The sequence below is a fragment of the Oxyura jamaicensis genome, chromosome 1 (genome assembly GCF_011077185.1).
Source record: "Oxyura jamaicensis isolate SHBP4307 breed ruddy duck chromosome 1, BPBGC_Ojam_1.0, whole genome shotgun sequence".
NCBI classification, from domain to species: domain Eukaryota; kingdom Metazoa; phylum Chordata; class Aves; order Anseriformes; family Anatidae; genus Oxyura; species Oxyura jamaicensis.
The window spans coordinates 41,509,489-41,529,926 of record NC_048893.1 but is presented as its reverse complement, the minus strand read 5'-3'; the positions used below and the strand labels follow the sequence as shown (position 1 = coordinate 41,529,926).

The 20,438-nt window shown below is 44.9% G+C and overlaps 2 protein-coding genes and 1 long non-coding RNA gene across 11 annotated transcripts in view; 2 read left to right on the top strand and 1 right to left on the bottom strand.

Moving 5' to 3' along the window:
• PPP1R12A (protein phosphatase 1 regulatory subunit 12A) overlaps positions 1-6,792 on the top strand; it is a 126,094-nt gene extending 119,302 nt beyond the window's left edge. For all 9 annotated transcript variants that reach the window (XM_035334857.1, XM_035334877.1, XM_035334824.1 and 6 more), the window contains one exon: positions 4,350-6,792. Coding sequence is in view for 2 of the 9 variants with exons in the window: in XM_035334828.1 (XP_035190719.1) it covers positions 4,350-4,436 (87 nt within the window). In the remaining 7 variants the exon portion in view is untranslated. The remainder of the gene's footprint in view (positions 1-4,349) is intronic.
• LOC118171636 lies at positions 806-17,600 on the bottom strand. The gene is made up of 3 exons (XR_004753290.1): positions 17,588-17,600; positions 14,150-14,152; positions 806-944 (listed from the first exon to the last, which is right to left on the bottom strand). It is a non-coding gene; the product is annotated as an uncharacterized LOC118171636 (long non-coding RNA).
• Positions 17,601-20,008: 2,408 nt separating this feature from the next.
• PAWR (pro-apoptotic WT1 regulator) overlaps positions 20,009-20,438 on the top strand; it is an 82,567-nt gene continuing 82,137 nt past the window's right edge. The window contains exon 1 of the mRNA XM_035341041.1: positions 20,009-20,436. Coding sequence (XP_035196932.1) covers positions 20,237-20,436 — 200 coding nt within the window. The 5' untranslated portion in view covers positions 20,009-20,236. The remainder of the gene's footprint in view (positions 20,437-20,438) is intronic.

Below are 20,438 nucleotides of genomic sequence, written 5' to 3'. Positions count from 1 at the left end.
GATGCACTGTGTATAGGGGACCAAAGTTGTCATCTGTTAAAACATATCAGACTTTCAAGTCAATTGATACTTTCTATACTAACTTCCTGTGCAGTTCTGGACAATCCATATTTTTATCTAGACTAAGCCTAAAATACCCAATTTTAGCACTAAGTCGAAGGTTACTGATTTATATTGCTGTATGTGTAGGAATTCCAGTTGTGGACCCACAATCCTATCATGCAAGGACAACACAGACACAAAAATACCCTGCCTAGACTGTCAGATTGACCAAATCTATTGGCCTTTTTTCCTCCTCTTATATAACAACTGCATGGTGTGGACATTTCAGTGAGCTTTTAAGATCTGTAGATGAAAATAAAATATTTTTTATTCTGCACAGTGCCTCATGCTAACCTGCTTCCCTTTGCTTACCCCCCTTCTCTCTTACAAGCAAGGAGATGAGCATACACTTTTTTCATTCTGCTCACACAGTCAGAACTCAGGTTTTCCCCACTCAGAGGTATGAAATAAATAGCAAGTTTATCCTTTGGCTTTATGTCTTCCTGAAGTTGACCTAACAATAGGATGCAGATAAAAAGGTTGTTCTTGGTCCAGGCCCTGCATTCCTGAATGTTCCCTTGTGTTGATCCTTGCTGAGTGAGTCAAGTCAGCTCAGTGACCTGGCTGAAAAGAAACCCCTTTATCAGTTTTATGACTTGATCCATCTCACCCCAACGTGGCTGTGTTGCTCAAGCTAACACACAGAAAGCAGCAGGAGCATATTGCTGCAGAAGAAGGGAGAGATGTCCCTTTGGGGCATCTTGTCTTACAGCAGCTTCAGCTAAGCGTGCGTTTCCAACACAACCGACCTTAATCTAGGGACTGCTGTCCACAGCCACACATCTATACCATCTTTTTGTGCTAGTACTGGCATTCCTTTAACCATGTTAAGCCACTTCAGGCTTAACCATAGAAAACCATTCGGCATTCCTTTTTGTAGGGGAATTTTTCAAAGGCAGATCGTTGTGGAGCTTGAGCTAGGCTAGTGAAAGACAAGCAGTGGAAACATAGCAGGGAGGCTTGACATTACAATTGTAGATTAACCACAGCAGCGTGCCTGATTAATCTGAACAGGTACCTTAAGAGCTCGTGAGCTTTCGCTAATATTAATTTACAAAGCTGTTTTATAGGTACAAGCTCTTGTATCCTCCAGCAAACGCAGTCATTACTACTGAGTTGGCTCCACATAGATCAGGTGATTATTGAAAAATTATTTGATCAGCTACACTACTGCAAAGTTAGTATCTAGTTATATAATACAGATTATATATAATCTGTATTATCTAGTTATATAATACAGATGGGCAAGAGTAATATAATAAGTAGTCTTATAAAGTAGTATAATTAAAAGTAGTATAAGTAGTATCATAAAGTAATATATTACAGATAGTGCATTTGTAGAATCTCATCAAGGCAAGCTACTCTATTATTTAGTGAAAAGCAAATTAAAATTCAAAGTACGTAATGGTAATTTTAGTGAATTTCATTAAAAGCTTTTTCTTCTGCCTTTGCACATGAAAGGAATGTGGTACCATCTCATAAGAAGTCTGAGTACCATAGGAATGCACTGCTCCAAGAAAATTGCATAATGTCTTTGGCTGGGCTTTGTATGTGGATTTATATGTCGGGATTAGTATAGATGGGAAGTATTTTATGTTACTTGAGCTTATCCTTCCTGATAAGTTTCCTATTACTTACAAATCCTTTTGTGTCCTGCCAGGCTTCCCCTATTCTTTAGCAGACTCATAACAAAAGATAAAATATTTTCTTAATACGTATTCTACTTATCAGTTTAATCAGAATTAAAATCTACAGAGCTTTGCAGGCATGTAATGGTACTGGATTATGTTAAAGCTCTAAATTTGAACAGTGTTTTGGTTTTTTTGTTGTTGTTAAAATGGTTCACCAGAAAATATATCAATTTCTGTGTCTGCCTGTTTGTATTACATATTATTGACTGTAGCTCCCTAGTCACTAAACTGAAAGCGGACTATGAAGTAACTGGAGTTGCTTTGAGATTTCACTGGAAGGCATACAGGGTGACGCTTGTTGAAATGCACAATTGACAAGAACAAAGCCAGACTCCATTGCTTCCTTGTGCATAGCTAGATGAATGCTTTGTGGTTCCACCCAGGATCTTTGGTATGAAGTCTGTAACAGAATGAAAAGTAGGAAAGAAAGGTGTTGGTTGCTTTTACCAAACAAATGGTTATTTCATTGTTTGCATATACACATCAGAGCAACTGTAGGTTTATCCTAGTATTACAGGGGCATGCAGAAATGCATGGTACACGTGCCTGTTAACTGCATATGACCAAACAGCACATTTATCTCAACCCACAGTATGGTGGTTAGATGGAGTCTCCAGGTTGGTTCTTGCCCTCCTTTTCCTAACAGACCTTCTCCACTGTCCAGATAAGACACTGACCTGCGATCACAAAATCAAGATGTCAGAATGAAAAATACAGAAAACGTTTGATCCCTATATGTGTATATATTAGAATTGCCTTGGATATTAGGATAGCTTTTTGCTTTTTTCCTCCTGAAGGCACTCTATTTCACTGAGTCAATAGCAGCATTAATTTAACTGTCCAAACTCACAGAACACAAAACTATTTCCTCTTACTCTTACGGTTTTGCGTGTGTGTGATTTTTCTCATTGCACTGTAAGTTTTTCAAAAAGTAAATGAACGTCTCTTCATAGCATATACATGATAAGAAGTGGTGATAATAGGCTATTTAACAGCGTAGAAAGCACAGATAACATTTGAAAATTGTCAAATGATTACTCGTGTTGCTCAAGTTCAAACACGTTGACGTGATTTTTGAAAGTAATCAGTGTTTTACAGCACTTTATGTTCAAAGCACAGCTTTCGCTTGACTGTAATGGAAGCTGTAGAATTAAAGAGCTTTGATTCCTTGTGAAGAGCTTGGTTTAGGTGACTTGCCCTAAGCCACACCGTGGAGTAGAGTAGGAATCCAGGTTAGCAGAATTATTCTGTGGAGACCATCGTTTTTCCTCTTACGTTATCCTGTGATCTTCGTTTCACATACTCTGGTATTTACAGTTAAAGAAACTAGAGATCCTATAGCCTCAGTCATCCCTAGTACACCATCATGTCCCTCTCTGTGAGAGGATCTGAGGCATCCTTTGGAGATGTGTAAATGAAGCCTCCAGTGTAACACGTGGTTAATTAACCCCACATTTTAAAACTTCACAGTTCCTTCTATTCCATAATAATGTCCTGAGTATCACGGAGTCAAAGGTATAATTTTTGTTTGGATAAAGCAAAAACAAAACTAGTAGCAAGGAAATTTCATCATGAACAATTCTGTAGCCATTGTTACATAGGTCATCAGTTGGACTTAGACCTCTTGTATGCTCTTGGACCTGAGGTTACTGAATAACCACGCTGCAGGAATAGGCTGATAGCTCCTGTGTGAACATGCTGCTCGAAACCATACACAAAATGCAGCTATGAGTTTTATAGGTGGTTTGTTATCAGTGTGTGAACATAGACGCTGAGAATTTCTGAAATTACTTCTAGCTTCTCTGACAAGTTATGTTCTACCAGTACAAGCCTCTGTGCACCGACTTGTCCTTCTTTCCTGTCTGATCCTGTCCAATTCTCACCTCACTTGGCTTCTGCCTTCCAGCTTTTGTGCTTGTATGTCACCCATCTCCAGTGGCAAACTTAACTTGCCATCTTCTAACTTGTGTGCCCGAGTATGCAGCCTGGTGTTTCAATATCTGATCTTGTGTGAGCCATGCTATTCGGGGATGTGATCTCAAATTATAGGATGTGCGCTTGAACACAAGTTTGGCAGTGATTGGAAGATAAAGGCAATGAGTTAATAAGCTGAATCACACTGTATCTGATCAGGATGAAATCATCCAAGAGCACAGTGGTAGATTTAATTAGCCACAGGATGTTGTTCTGAAACCGCGCAAGTGCAGTATAGACAAGCCTCTTTAAACTGTCAGTAATTAACATTTTTTTTTGTTCTGCACTGAAATCTGGAGCATTTAATTGCTTTCCTTATGCTACTGTAAATGCTTTTGTGGAGAGGCTGCTCATCTGCACCACTTAGTTTTAACGTACCTAGACCAAGCATAAGAAAACCCCTAATCTAGAGCTCCTAACTGTATCGTGCTAAAAGGTGAGAAATTTCTGAACTGCTGATACGAAGGGGGACAGTAACTGCCAAAATACTGAAGACAGATTTTTATCCCCAGTGCTTGTCTAGTTTTGTTGCTTTTACTTAGTGTATAATTGCAAATAACCATTGTGTTTCGTTTTTGATAGATGCTACCAGACCTGAAGGCAGACAACCAGAGGCTAAAAGATGAAAATGGGGCCTTGATCAGAGTTATAAGCAAACTTTCAAAATAAAGGGTTTACTACAGCAGCAAATAACGGTATTGCACATCACTAGTAACTCCAGTGGACCATAGTATGGCAGTCACTGGAAGTGTGGGAAGATCCCTTGGAGACTGTCATTTTCAGATATCCTGCCAAAACGCCCTCTTACCTGTGTGTTTTTTGTATCAAGATCATTGTTTCTGTTAAAATGCAGCTGCTGAGAAGATAAAATGACTGAGAAATCTTGTTTACAGCTACAGCGTAATAAGGAAAGTGTTCAAGGCCAGATACGCCTCAGATATTTAACCAGTAAGCCTTAGTTGTACATAAACACTTTTACATCAACAAAAGCTTTCAGCTCTCACAGAAGACAGTTACTCAATAATGTTTTTGTTGTGCCACAATTCCCAGGTTTTTTTCTATACTCAGTTTTTCTTTAAATCTTAAGTTTGGATTTTTTTTCCCTTCTAATTATTCATGTACCAGATTTTCTTGTACAGTGTTTTCACAGCTTTACCATTTGCAGAGACCACACGCCCTTTTAAATTACATAACTGTGTAGCTACCTAGACTTGTGTTGTCCAACCACCTGGAACAGAGATGCTTGGTGGAACATTTGCTTTCACTGTTTGTGCAATATGCATTTATTTCCTATACAAAATGCTTTAAAAGTCAGTTGAAACTAGAATTATTTTAAGAGTCCTGTTTTCTGCCTTTATTGGTCACTTTAAAAAAAAAAAAAAGTTTGTAGTGAAAGATGTTAGATCCTGTAATCGTCACATTCATTTGAGCAGGTACTGAGTGATGCTGTATATATAAATGTGTACTGGTTTGATTTTTCAGACCACCACGTGGCATGCTTGAATATATTTCCCTATTGCAAATGTCTGTTAATGCAAATTAGGCTACTCCAGAATAGTGTGTTTAACAAAGTTCATTAATTTTTATGGTATAAAGAATTTAGACATTGTACATTGTATGGAGCCCTATCTTTACAAAAGGTCTAAACTATATAAAATACTTTATTATCTTTTCTTCCCATTTTTTTTTCATTTGATAGTGTTCACCATAATAAAAATTGCATAAATATAACTGCTTCACTACATTTCACATACCTGTATTTATCTGAGTGCTGTCCAAAACTGTTGTGCTAGCCAAAGTAATGTTACTAAATCATTTGAAAAACATAACCCATTACACTCACATTAATGTTTATATGCACTGTTGTTGCCATGTGAGAAGGCATCTAATTTGATAACACCATCATGTCAGACCATTTTATACATTTCAGTGGCCTTTAAAAACAAAAAAGTACTCAAGTGAAGATCGCTTTTGTTAGAAACAGCTTTTATATTTTCACTAAACCATTCAAGATACAACATCCTATTGGCACATAGTTTATTGCCTAAAACCACTGAACAGATCAGCCATTAAAACAAATTGTACATTGTAAAGCTTGTAGTAGCTATTGTATTATTGATTATATTGTATACTATATTAAATGTGAATTTGTACCCCTTCAGTTAAAAAGGTCATTGTGTTCTACTGCCTACTTGGGGGGGAGGGTAGTTTTATGGGGGTGGGATATGTTTTGGTAAGGAAGACATGATGTCCTCTCTCTGTTGATTGGTTTTTTGAAGATGTAAGGTTATGCTCTTACTACCAAGCTCAGGATTCTTGATTTTAAAGGTACACAGATAGTTGGAGATATCTTATTGTAATTGATCTGTATGAGAGGTGGGTCTGAACCATAGGGAACTTCCATTGTCGTATGCTAACAGAAAATAAGCAAAGAATTGAACAGTTTGAATGGCTGCAACGCATTGAGTTCTGTTACAAGACAGTTAGGCATATTCTGGATTATATTTGGTAAAGTTTGGGTGCCTGTGAATGATTAAATAAGTGTTTCTAATATTTTAGTGTTTTATATTTAGGTTATTTATTCTTTATATCTAAAAAATGAATGGCTACTGTGCTATATTGATTTTATTGGTAGTACTGAGCAGACCTTGTATCTGCATGAAACTAGTTGCAAAACCCACTATTTTGGAAAAAAAAAAATGTATTTTGACATATACAAATAAAATGAATACAAACTATTTTAAATGTGTGAAAGTTTTACTGAGAAGTCATTGAAACTTGTTATGAATTTAAACCATGTTATAAGTTTGCTATTTAAATTCTTCGGTGGGCATTCTTCATTCATCGCGCTACTTGGATGCCAAGTTCAAGTACGTTTCAAAGATTGTAATTGAATTGTGATTATTTGCACATCGTTGTACATGCACATCTGTAAAATGCAACAGTAAAAATGCCATATTTATGCAATCTGTAACAACTTGGACAAATGTTTCTATGTTTTACATAAACCTGTATGTGTGCAGAATCTGAGAACCATTTTTTACGCAATATTACCTGAATCTCACAAAGCAATTGCTAAACTTGTGTCACCATCATTACAGTACTGACTGTGTTGCGAACCAAACATACCCCCAGAAAATCATGCTACCGCAGAGGCAAAATGGTAGCAGGGGACTACTTTATTATATAGGCGATGGTTTGCCTATGAGAAACACATTATTGCTGGCTGCTGACTCCGGCAAGCTTGCTTAAATGACTAATGGCTTAAATGGTAATTCCAAACAGCGGCTTTTCAGGGGACTTGTCCCAGTGTGGAAAGGGATCTTTAAGTGCCACAGTTTACACCAAGAACAGACAGAAGCATGGAAGTAGCTGGTGCTGGAGAGGAAGAGGCAATGGGAATGCAGAGAACCACCCCCAGCTGGTAGCGAAGCTGTCACCCCAACAGGAGGGGTGAGCACACATGGGGGAAGCAACACTGGTTGCAGGGAGGATGGAGAAAGTGTGTCTGTAGGGGCTGCGGGACTTAGAGTAAGAGGCTCTGGAAACAGAACTGTGTTTTTACCCACCGCATCTCCCTTATCGTGAACAATTTCCTCTGGGCCTTCCCAATTCCTACCATACACCACTTCCAGACTTTGGCTAAATGTGTCAGAGAAGCTCTTTGTGTAGATCGGTGCGTTTGTTTGCTGAGCACCAAATACAAAACATGAGAGTCTTGGTGTTACTCTCCATGCTAAACTTTGTTTTATGCTTAGATGAGCATTAAAACAATGGATATTTATCTTCCCTCTTCCATAGTTGTAAGCCACTGTTTGTTTGGTGGTCTGGTCTTAGAGCAAGTGTTCTCTCCTTTCTAGAAAATGTGAATACATACAGGTCATCCTGTAGAAGAGAGAAAAGTATGTTCTTGGGGAGCTGAAGGTACCTGTGTCGGGAGATGTGCGTTGAGGGAGAAATTTTAATTATTCCCTTCATCTTTATCATACAGAAACGGGCTCCACATGAGGTGACTCCTATCTCTGCTATCTGACTTAACAGTGAGGTTTATATTCAAGAGCGAAGGCACCACTCAGTGCCAAAAAGATGAGTAAGATGATAGACAGGAGATCTCTGGTGCTAAAGAGGAGCAGGTAGTGAGGAAGTACGGCATGATGCCAGGTGCTGTAAGGCAGAAGTTGCAGCGGTGCGTGTGGAGAAGGGTAGGGGGCACGTCAGAGCAAAACTGGTTGGTAGCCAGAGTTAGTGCCCCATCACATCTGAGTTCCTCAACAGAGGGAAATAGTCCAAAGTTAGCAATGCTATGAATTGTGCCTCGCTGCTGGCTTGTAATACTGCTTGGAGGAGGCGTTTCTCTTTTAGTCATTTCTTTCTAAATGAAATGGTGAAAGTAATCATTACTGCCTCTTACTTGATCTGGGTGATCCTGAAAGTGGCTTGACTGTATGCAGCTGGCACTTCACAGTTCCTTTACAGGCAGCCTGTCTACACCCCAAGGTCGTGCCTACCTGTGTAGCACGCTGTCTCTTATGGAGAGGGGCTGGCCCCATGTTGGCTCTGCCACATCGTTTGTGGTATTGTGGCAGAAGCAGAAGCGATCCCACTGGGCACGCTGCAGTGCAGCCTGGGGTGCTGGGAGCTGCAGCTGTGGCCTCAAGCCTGTCCCATATGGAAGGTGTGGGCAGCTCTGTTTTCGATGACACTGAGAGTTTTTTTCCCCTTGTAGTGGTAGCTTCAGCTTCTTCAGCTTCACATGATGGATGCAGTGTGGTCAGTAGATAATTTTGACACTTCAACTGTGCGGCTGATAGGTTAATGCTTTATAGATAAAATTTAAGTTCCAGCTACAGTCCTGAAGACTGTCGCAGCAAAATGCAAGACAAAATCACTGGGTAACATACAGTTTGAAAAACTACACAACTATACAAACTTTATATGAGTTGCTGTGGAACCTAATTTTAAAGAGGGTAAAGAAAGAATTGTAGTTGCCTTGTAGAGGGTTGCTTTCCCATGTTTGTTTTGTTGTTGCTTTTTCTTTTTTAATTTTTTATTTTCCTTAAATTTTGCAATTGTTTATTTTTTAAGTGGCTTATGAAATACCTTAATCCTTCATTTCTACTGCAGCTTCCGTAGAATTTCCAGAACAGGCTGCCTGCGAGTTCTTAAATAGAAAACTCCAGAAGCTTACAGAATTGTTGCCACAGGATTGTTCTAACTCTACAAAACAAAAAACAACAACAAACCAATACAGGGCTTTCAATCTTAGAACAGTATTCTCACAGTCCTGATAATCATCTCTGTGAAATTATGTTTTTTTCCCCATGCAGGAATTGCCAGTCTGTCTGCCGGGGATAGAGGAGGCAATTTGCTGAAGTTTTTCAGAAGTTGTTACTCTGCATGATTATGTACACATTGTTAACATTTAGCTATGGTGATTCAGCTTCCTCGGGTTCTTAGGTCGAAGCCACTAATAACAAGGGGAAAAAAAAAAACGTTGGTGACTGGAGGTATTTGCTTTACATTTGTTTTGAGTGCAAGAGCAGCGGTTGGGGTCTGTTAGTGACAGCAAGTACCCTGCTCCAGTCGCAGTGCTCTGCCTCGGCATAGACTTAAAGAATACACCAGTCCCAAAGGTGACTGCAGATTCCTGCATGAAAGACAGAATTAATACCCCCCCCCCAAAAAAAAAAAAAAAGTTCAAAACCCCACAATGAATTGCTGACACTTTAAAGGGAGAGCTGCTGCCACACCGATGAAGTCATCAGCTATTCTTACTTTTGTCAGCACCTCCCTGGCCTGTATTACTGATTAGATAGCAAAAGTATGTAGCCTTTAGAGAAAGGAGGAACTGTTCGTTTTTTCGTCTGAAAACATCACCTGTTGGATGTCTAATGTTTCTGATCTGGCCCAGGGATAATGATGGCAGGGACAAAAGCCCCGCATTCCAACCCTAATTATTTCACCCTTCTTGGTTGGGTTCTACCCATCTGTTTCGCAAGCCTATTAAAGCTTAGCAGAAGTAGTTAGCCAGGGCAGCACAATTCATCTTCCAGTGTGGTCCTCCCAGCGTTTATAGCAAAGGGGAAAAAACAGAAAGAAAAAACGGGGGAGAAGAACCCTTGGTGCTGTCTTTGGGAGCTCCACCTGTTGCACTACACGGCATCCTTTGAGCGGGGAGATGGGCTGGGCAGAATGGCCCCTGGAGCAAACCATACCATGAGAAGCGGCTGCAGACTTTGCTGGCCTCGTGCTGGAGCATCTCTGCACCCCAGAGACCCCAGCACTGCCCGTGGCTGCACCAGCCCCAGCCCTCCCCTACCAAAGCAGACGGGGAGCCAGTCCTGTTGCCCTCACCAGTGCCTACATCACATGCCCTTGTTTTCAGGCTATATCTTGGCCTCAGGAAAGGACGGGCCTGACTTGGAGTGGATACGTTGCAGCTAAAATCAAGCTGCTGCTGTCAGGGGGGCTCACCCAGCCCCGCGCCCTGAGGCTTCCAAGGGAAAGGAGCACGGCGTCATCCTGCCGGCGCACCTAGCAAAAGGTGCACAAAATACATGTGTGGGGACACAGCGTACTCACTGCCCAGACAGAAGATTTAACGGAAAAGTGAACTTGTTTTAAAAAAAATAAAAATCCACATTTGCACGAACTGCACTTATCACGGGCACGGCTCCAGCTGCCGTCAGCTCACCCCTCAGGTTTTTACGGCAAGCAGCAGGACACCAAGTCTTTCCTCCCACCAAATCTGCAGCCGCCGGTGCTGCTTCATGTTGTGCGGACTGCCCGCTAACTCAGCCGCAGCCACCCCTTCCTTCGGCTGCCGGAGCTCCGTGACAGCCTGCTTCTGCCGCTTGTTTCTCCCCCCGCACCGACGAGGAGCGATCCGCTCCCGTTCAAAATCCCCGGGCGGGGCCGGGCCGGGCCGTGCCGGCAGCCAGCAGGCGGCACCCGGGGGCCGCGGCAGCCGGGCCTCGCTGCCCTGTCAGGGGCGACCCGGGCCCGGCCCTCGGGCACCCGGCCGGTGTTTGGCGGTGGGTTTCCAGGGCTGCCCGCTCTTGTTCCCTGGGGGCAGCGCCCCGAGGTCCTTCTGCCTCCGTGCGAGCCGAGCCAGAGCTGGGCTGAGGCAGGGAGCGGGGCGAGAGGCAGAAATCTCGAGTTAAGTGAGGCGTGAAGTTAGGCTGAGCACTGCAAGGCCTCCATGCACGCCCCTCGTACCAAAAAAACGGTGAACGGTGCGGAAAGCTCTCGGCCTGCCTGCTGGGCTGAAACTGCCCCCTCGGGACAGGTCGGTGAGCCTGGGGGAATGGATTTGGTTGGCATGGTCCCACTGGAGCTGCTCGGCATTGGTGTTGGCATTGGTGTTGGCATTGGTGTTGGCATTGGTACTGGCACCGGTGCCCTGCGCTGTGCCAGCTGCCCTGTAGCCTGGGAGCCAGCACGTGCGAAGCACCCCAGGAAGGCTCAGCTGGAGCCCAGTGGGGAGGAGGGGAAGGAAAATTTTAAAAAAAGGAAAAAAAATCCTCCGTATCAGGCGTTGGCAAGCCTGTGTTTTATAGCAGCACTGAACTTGGCTGAAATGCCAAATGCAGATTAACTCTTTGCCCAACCCCACTGCAGTGTGACCACCATGCAAGTGCATTGCCTGCAGGCTTTGCTTTGTAACCAGAGCACTGTGTACACTGCAGTATCTCTCCAGTCTCCTTTTCCTCTGCCTCAGTCAGTCTCCTCCCTGATCATTGCTTTGCAAACACGTATATTATATCACAAGCACTGCTCACTTTCCTTTTAACATTATTCTCCAGTCTCCTCCACCTTTCCTCCTCAGCCCTGCATTGGCAGGGTTCTGCCCCATTTTCAATCTACCATTTATACCTTTTCTGAGTGCAGGAGAGAGCTTTGAGCTACATTCTCTGCAGTTCAGGGTGATAGCCACAATAACCGAAAGATCCAAGAAGCCACTGCCCCGGAGACCTTAAGCACTCTGAATTTCCACAGTTTCTGGGGAGTGGCACTCAGCATTGCTACACGCAGACATCCAGCGTAAGAACTCCCTTCATGTTTTGCTAACAAGTCCCTACAAGCGTACCGACATGCCACAGCTTCTGGAGAAAACTGACTCCATCTTTTTCTCATCTCGGCTGTCAGCCTCCTCAGCCGCTCCTGTATACCACCCAGATCTCCGGGACCCTCCCGGGGCATTCAGCTCCCAGCGCTCCTCAGTCAGTTCTTCTTGTAGTCCCTGCCAATCTCTGCCCCGCTAGGCTGTCTCCCACCCTTCTGCTTGGTCCTTGCATTTTCTACTCATTTGCTGTTTCACTCACTCTTCAGAGCTGACCATGGGTTACTTCTCTTGCTGATAGTTCCACCGTGGTATCTTCCATCAACTTCTCTGCTGACCACAACTTCTGCAGCCTCAACACTTGGTGTCCTCTCCCTCCACCCCTGCTACCTGCCGCCCCTTCCCCCTTTTCTCGCACCTCCTTATCCTGAGCCTCTCACAAGCACACATCCCTAATGGTTTCAGAGATGCCATTAATCTTTCCTGACCACAGGATCTTTTTCCCCCTGATAATCTAATCTTTACTCAGGAGGAATGAGGAATGCCTCTACCAAGCCATTTAGTTCCCACCTACTCCAGTTTCTCTCTGACCCAAGGGAGTGCTCCTACCATAAACCAAGCGCCATACAAGTCACCTGTTCCTGTTTAATCCAGTTACTGCCCTCCTCAGGAGTCAGCATTATTTTTCATAGGCTTTGTTCCTAGTCTTCTCTGTCATATCTCTAAACAGATTCAGGTTGAAAGCAGCTAAAAGTCTTACACTTTTTCCATTGAAATGTGGCTGCTTTGGGGAAAATTTACAACCAGCATTGGCTGTGGACTTGCTTGCGGGCAGGACAAAGTGTGCAGCTTGTCTTCTTCCAAGTAATTCTTTAACTTAAAAATTATTTTCAATACATATTTACAACTTGCTTAAATGCCTTAGCAATTTGCACCTTGAAATAGCAAAGAATGTATATTATGAGCAAAACTCAAAATTCACTTTTAAGCATTGCCCACACTGGTTTATATAAAATTGTTATGATAGAGGCACATAGGTTTTGTTGTTCCGCCCGAGGCTTTCACGCTAGATGTTTATAGCACAGACAGGTATCATAAAGTTTCATAAAGTACCATCATAATTTTAACAATAGAAAGTAAATTTCATTTTTATCTTGTTTAAGCTGTTCTCTCCCTTTGTATTTTGTTTGCTTTCTTAGCAAGACTCTGAACTCTTTTCACCGCTCCCCCTCCTCTGCTTACACTCCCTGATATGTCACGGCCATTGATTGATTGCTGTTTGTGTTTGTTTTGGACACTTCCAGATGATTGCTACTAATAACCAGTACTGAATTCCTGAAATATCTGCCTGATTCCTTCTACAAGGCAACTTCTTTATGGCCCGTCGTATGAAGAACCCTGGGTCCTAGAAATACTGTGGTGCAAGAGAAAAGTAATCGCCAAACGAAGAGCTAGCTCAAAGAAAGCCCTGAAAGAGCCATGGCGCTAATGACTGAATTGTCTTTGGCAGGGACCAGAAACTGTTGACCAATGCTTTACACCTACCCTGAGCATCAGCTGTATAGAGGCAAGTCTGTTCACAGCTTGCTGTCTTTAAGAGGAGGGAATGGGCTCTGCTGGTGCTGATAGTCCTTCAGTGCTGGTAAAAGCTTCTTGGTGTACAAAGAGTTTTACATTAAGCACTAATGGAGGTCATCAGATGTTGACATCCAGTCTGGAAACGTATCAAACGTAACACAAAAAGCAACAAAGGTGGCATTATTCAGATAACTTAAGGTTATCTTAACTGTAATGTAAACCCATGATATTATTTGGTCATACGGCTAAGTAAGCCAGCACTGAATTGCCAGGGTGACAGATATTATCTGAGGTGGCACAACAGCTTTGTGACCAGGCGGCCCCTCTGTACGGGTGGCAGCCCAGCTGGCTCCCTGAGCAGTGCAGAGCACCACGTGCACATGCACACACTGCAGAAAGCATCTAAGGGTAGCTCATGTCCGGAAGACTACATGGTCCCTCTCTCCTGTGGGGGACTGCAAGGATACCACAGCACCTCTATTAATTCCCAGAAGCACAAGTGTAGAGACTGAACTAATAAGCCATCCTGCAGCCAAACCCAATGCCTCCCTGATATTCTTGTTATGAGGGAGCACGGCTACTCTGGGGGACCATTTTGGTTTGACAGACTCAGTACTGCTCAGGTATGTCTAGATCATAGAATCATTAAGGTTGGAAAAGACCTCCAAGATCATCAGGTCCAACCATCACCCTCCTACCAATGTCACCCACTAAACCGTGTCCCTAAGCACCAAGGTGGTACATGCTCAGATGGCACCTTAGTACATTTTTCCCAACCTAAGTCACTTCACATTCGTCTACACTGAATTAATTCCATGTACTGCTTTGTCACCACCCCTCAGCTTGGCAGTTTGTGATTTTTCACTTTATCAACTCGTGTTGTTTCTTTTCAATACTTTAATTTTGATGGATCCTCCATAACGAAGCGTTCTGTGAGATCCTCCCTAGGTTCCTTCACAGGGAACATGAAAGTGGAGCCAGAACGGAAAGACCGTCTCCTCTATGTGCTTCTTTTTTATCATGCTCATATCCTATATCCTGCCCCTACTGGTTCGCTGTCAGGGTTTTGGAGTTTTTCCATGCCTTTTGCAAACTGGTCCTCAAGCATATTCCTAGCCTGCCTAAGAGCGCTCACCTTTTTCCCCCTTCTTCCCCGGACACTGTAAGATTTGTCAGCTTTGGTTTTTCTCCACCTTCTTATACCTCACCACGTAACATTCTGACTCTGTGTCTGTTTTCCATCCAAGTCCTCAGCAAGTTGCTCTAGGGCATACGCACTCAGTTCACCGTTCAGATCTGGCCCTAGAGAGCACCTATTTTGACAGTGAAGAGGAGGTAGTGTGGTTGCTCAATAAACTATTTCAAAGCTATGCTGACTGAACTTCATCACAAATAGCGAGGAGCAGCAAGATAAACAGAGCCATAGGTCTTTTTTCCTGTAAGGCAGGAAAAGCATACAGTGCCGAACGCGAGAAGCAGCGATTGTGAACTGTGGCAGAAAATATTCTTATCAAGCCTTTGAAGTCATCTCTACCGTCATTCCTATCCAGCAACTGCAAACTGGAGACAGATGGCAATCTCTGCATGAGTTTCTCATACTATAAAATGAAATACTTCAAAAATCAAGTAAACTTCCTTCTGTAAGATTTTATTTTTCTTTCCACACTGCACGCCTCCACCAGTTCGATGAATGAACTTTGCTGCAAGAGATGATACTGCGTGGTCTGAAGAAACTATTTAGTTATTTATGGTCAAATGATAAGAGAGTTCAAGAATGGTAAAGCCACATACAGAAACCAGACGAGAAGGTGTGACCCCTAGGACTGATCCTGAATGCTAATAGCTGCTGATGAACCCAGCTATTTTACAAAGTTCTGTTACAATTGAATGCAAGATTTCAAATTGGGACCTAGCACTTAAAAAAAATAAAATGTTTTAAGCATCCAATTCAGTAACACAGCAAATAGTATAGAGTTGATATTTCAGAGAAAGAGGGAATGTCAGATTTGTACGAGTTTCCAGACAAAAAACAGAACAAAGTAATATAGCTAAACCATTGACCACAGGGACTAGAACGTCACTAACTGTCAGAACCTTACAGAGGAAAACCTTGCCAGAAGTTTAGCTCTGCAGCAGTAAGCTCCAGTGAGGAGGAAAAAAAAAGAATAATTTAATTAAAACCTGGAAGAAAAGTTCAGGAAATAAAAATCCATGGTGGTGGGCTAAGCCTCTCAGATTTAGATAGCGTGTACAGCTCAGAAGTAGCAGAAAGTTGTGTTACATTGCAAGGGATAGCAGTTTATCCACATTTAGACAAAAAGGCAAAACCAACCAAGACCCAGTGCTAAGAGAAGTTGGTAGGCAAGATGAGAATAACCAAAGGTTAAGAGAGAATTTGAAAAGCAAACAGTATGGATGTAAACAGAAATAAAACCTCTCTCTACATACCTAAAATAGAAAATGTGTTAGAGACAAAATATACAATCACTTTGCAGTCCTGAAGTCAAAGGGAAATGTCTCCATGTTATCCTTCACAGCTTCGCTTCTTCACTGGGATCCACCACAAATGAATCCTCTGAAATGGGGGGAAGAGGCCAGTGGTCAAGGCTGCGGAGCACCACCGAAGTTTTAAAACTCTTTCGGCTGTTTCTGACAGAGATACAATCTTCTGTTAGAGATGTAACTGGGAATAGCAGGAGAGTGCACGGAGGGAGACACATCCTGGTAAAGTGCACTTCACGGTATCTTGCCTCATCCTAGGGACGTGGTCTGTGGCAGCGTGAGCGATCTGAGGCAGGAAGGCAGGCAGTGCCACCGGACGGCAGGGCATTGGCTGGGAAAGCATAAGCAAGAAAAGGTTAAAAGAAGACTCAAGATGGGCAGCAGTGCTATGTCGCAGGATCATTTTACTTTTACATGAAGATTTGGGGGTTTTACAGAAATACAGAGAGGAGTTGCAGTAAGTCATTTAGTGGGAAAGATTTAAAGAGAAGGCATTTGAAATTCTATGGATAAAAAAGAAGCATGTATTTCCGTGAAAAGATAGCAGTAAGACTTCACTGAATTAGATAGGTTAGCTGGGGTACAAAGTGGTGTGGATGAGGATTATCCAGCAGGTGAAATGCAAAGCAGCAGAGAGGGGAGGTTTAATGGGACTGTGCTGGAGAGAGCTGGATAAATTTTGGAAGAGTGATGGAGCAGGCAGAGCAAGCAGGGGACTGACAAATTTGTGCTGGCAGAAGCAGCACGAAGCCTGTTGGCTGAGTGGACTTCAGAGGGGAGGAGAGGAAGGCACACCAGGAAGGCGCACTGAGCGGCAGCTTTGGGGGTGCTCAGGTAAGACAGATGCAGCTGGGGTAAATTTGGGAATGGAAGGAAGAGTGTGTTTTCAAAAGACAGGCAGGGAAATGCAGCAGTCTCTGCAAAGATTTTCAGGAGGGCTTCTGAAGATGCTGAGGAAGGAGGGAGTGTTTCTGTGGAGAGCATACGGGCATCAGCAGGTACAACAAACACTAAGCAGGAGCCTGGGGACAGCAGGAAAACAGACATTGGCCAGGAGTTTGGATGTTGTCCTTAATTTGCTCATCTGGTAATACATTAATGCGTTCTCTATTTTATTTTCCAGCCCTTGAAAAATGCCACTTCATAAAAATTATGGCTCAGATAAGTTTGTACACAGAACCTTAATAACGTTGGATAATTGGTTGGATCTCTAGCAGAAGTCACAAAAATCTGAAACAACTCGCAACCTTATAAAAAAGGAACCAGCTTTAATGTGCCCAATCCCACAAGGCACTTCATTTCCTCAAGATTTTAGGAATAAATGCCTTTATTTTTATTTTTATCTTTAATTCTAAATTGAAAAGACAAAGCGTTTGGTTTTTGCCTGGCAAAGGAGATCAAGATCATCCTACCAAATCCTGATGGTAATTTTACCTCTAGGGGAAAATCTCGTTCCATGATAATGAATATATAAAAAACAATATTTTAGGGCTTAGGGACCCTTGTCATCATGCCAGCTTAAAACGTAGCTAATAAAATGAATTGTATTTCTAGGCCTTAAGAATATCCTCGAGATTTTTTTTTTTTTTTTTTTTTTTTTTAAGAAAAGAGAAAAGTGCTGTTTGCAACCTACTCAGCTGTTCTCAGTTGTGGCGGAGGAAAACATGCAGCGTGATACTTAAACTATTTGGGACTTTATCCCTGAAAGCTCTCCAGCACAGACAACCTTATTGAGATGCAAACGTCTGACAGTCAGCATTTTTGTTTTGGGCACTCAAGCCCAACCTCACTCACCACAACATAACTCCTGTTAATATATAACAGACGTAAGGAACACAAAGCCTTTTTGGCACTGAAAAAAACAAAACAACAACAAAAACCCAACGTTTTTTTTTTACAGAAGATAGAAGCAATAAATCTAACAGCAATGGCAGATGCAGCTAAAGCCCAGCTGCAGTGCTCAACCCACAGGAGAGGTGGGCAGGTGAGATGCTGCCCAAGCCTCACAGGAAGACCTGGGTGACGGTGAGCTGAGGGAACCCTCAAACTGAAATACATTGCTGTGTTTCTCCATATACACAACATATTACTAATAATGACTTTGTTACATTATTTTTACACATTTTTAGCCAGATGGGCTGCTCATGGGGAGCAATGGCAAGGGTGGAAATGCTGGTGACAGCTACGTGATTCTCTCAAGGACAGCTCTTCATCATGTGAGAGGAAGAGTCTATAAGAGGAAGAGTCTGACAATGGGAAAAGTACTTTGCAGGCAAGAATTCACACTAAGGATCCTTTTTCTAAATTGTGTTTTCTAAAATACAGCTCAATAGCTTTCTAAAACTCTCTAGATGAATGTGAAGGTAAGTATGTTTTCTTTAGGTGAGAGCTAGCTGAGTCAAGATTAAGTCAATGCTTCATTAAATGCTTGATCTACAAATAGAAATATAATCAACTTCAATAGTTTTCTACTGCTGAGCATTAAGGAGTAGAGACCTGTATTTTCAACATCTATTCTTCTGCCTACTGACAGCTTTCCAGCATAACTCGGAACCATTAACCTGTTTTGGTTTGGGCTTTACTGTTAGCCTGAAAGATGAGAGGTTTAGTCAGCGCTGGGGATGCAGGTATCTGAACTTCCATCTCTACAGACACACAAACTCCTTCAAAACCAACTGCCTTCCCATGAAAAGCCCTAAGCCCAAACCAGAGCAGAAATCAGATACAAGCTAAGTGAAATATCCAAGTAAATGAATGATCACCAGCTGGGCACCAGCGGTTGGTGAGGTGAGACACAGGAGGTTCCCTCTGAACACCAGGCAGCACATCTTTTCTGTGTGGGTGACGGAGCAGTGGCACAGGCTGGCCAGAGAGGCTGTGGGGTCTCCTCCTTGGAGATCTTCAAAAGTCGCCTGGATGTGGCCCTGGGCAGCCTGCTCTGGGTGGCCCTGCTGGGGCAGGGCTTGGGCCTGGTGGACCCCAGAGGGCCCTGCCAGCCTCAGCGATTCAGTGTATGTGTGTGTGATTCTGTGAGGCAGTGCCCACCACTGCAGGGAACAGGCAGCAAACAGGCAGCGGCGCAAGGCTCATGCAGGAACGGGGACAAAGCCTGCTATGTACGCTGTAGGGCACCGGCAGCCTCCCACCAGGCACCGACATGCAAAAGAACTTCTTCACGGTGTGAGTGACGGAGCACTGGAACAGGCTGCCCAGGGAGGTTGTGGAGTCTCCTTCTCTGGAGATATTCAAGGCCCATCTGGACGCCTACCTGGGCAGCCTGCTCTGAGGAACCTGCTTTGGCAGGGGGGGTTGGATCCGATGATCTCTTGAGGTCCCTTCAACCCCTACAGTTCTGTGATCTGGGGCCCCATTTTGACAGGAATTTTTAACCTGCATTTATAGCATTTGTACCGTTTCTGAAAAAAAGAAACCAAAACCTTTTCAAAAGTTTACACTCTAAACTCGTAAGGACTTTTATTAACCACACGGCCGGGCTCAGCATTACACTTCTAAGTCAGAAAAAAGCGGCGAGCAGCCGCGAGCGGTGCTGCCGGCTGGGCACGGCCGGGCTGCCCGTGCCTCTGCACCTTGCTCCGGACCTGCGGGGACGGCAGCGCCAGCCCCGTCCTTCACTCCCCGGTACGCGAGGCAGGACGAAGCGCACGCAGGGTGACAGCGGCGACTTCCAGACACAGCCCGGACCGAGCGTCCCGCGGGCGGCTCCCGGGCGGCTTTTACAGCCCCGGCCCGACGGCCGCGGCCCCGGGGGAGCCCCGGGCAGGTGCCGTCGTCCCGCGGGTGTCCTGCCGGCAGCTCCCGGCCCTGCCCTGCCCGGGCTCTGGCCGAGGGGAGGGGAAGGGGGAGCCGGGGCCGCCCCGGGGCCGCGCCTTCCGGGCCGGCGGGAGGCGGTGCCGCTCACCTGGGGCCGGCAGCGAGCGAGGCACCGAGCGAGGCACGGAGCCGCGGCCCCGCCGGGCGGCAGGGAGGGAGGTGAGCGCCGGGCGGCTCCGCTCCCGGCAGCCAGGGAGGGAGGCAGGGAGGGCGTCGGGGCCGGCGGAGGGCGAGGGGGGCCCAGGGGGAGCCGCCCCCGGCGGCCGGGGCGGGAGGCAGGGCGAGGACGGGCTGGCAGCGGGACGCCTGACGGCCCCCCTTTTGTTCCCCGCAGGGTGTTCGCCGTCCGCCGAGCCTCCCTCCCCGCCCCCGTCTCGCCCGCCCCGCCGGGCCCCTCTCGTCGGCGGGCGGCGGCAGAGCCGCCTCGGGGCGGGCGGCGGCGGAGGTGCTGCCGGGGCGCTGCCGCCACCACCACCGAGCCGACCCCGCCGGGAACATGGCGACCGGCGGCTACCGGGGCGCCGGGGGCAGCACCACGGACTTTCTGGAGGAGTGGAAAGCCAAGCGGGAGAAGATGCGGGCCAAGCAGGCGCCGCCGCCACCGGGGGCGGCCGCCGTGAGCGAGCCCAGACCCCCGGGGGTCGCCGCCCCGGCCGAGCCCGGCGGCGGAGGCTGCCTGCCCCCCGCCGCCCCGCCGG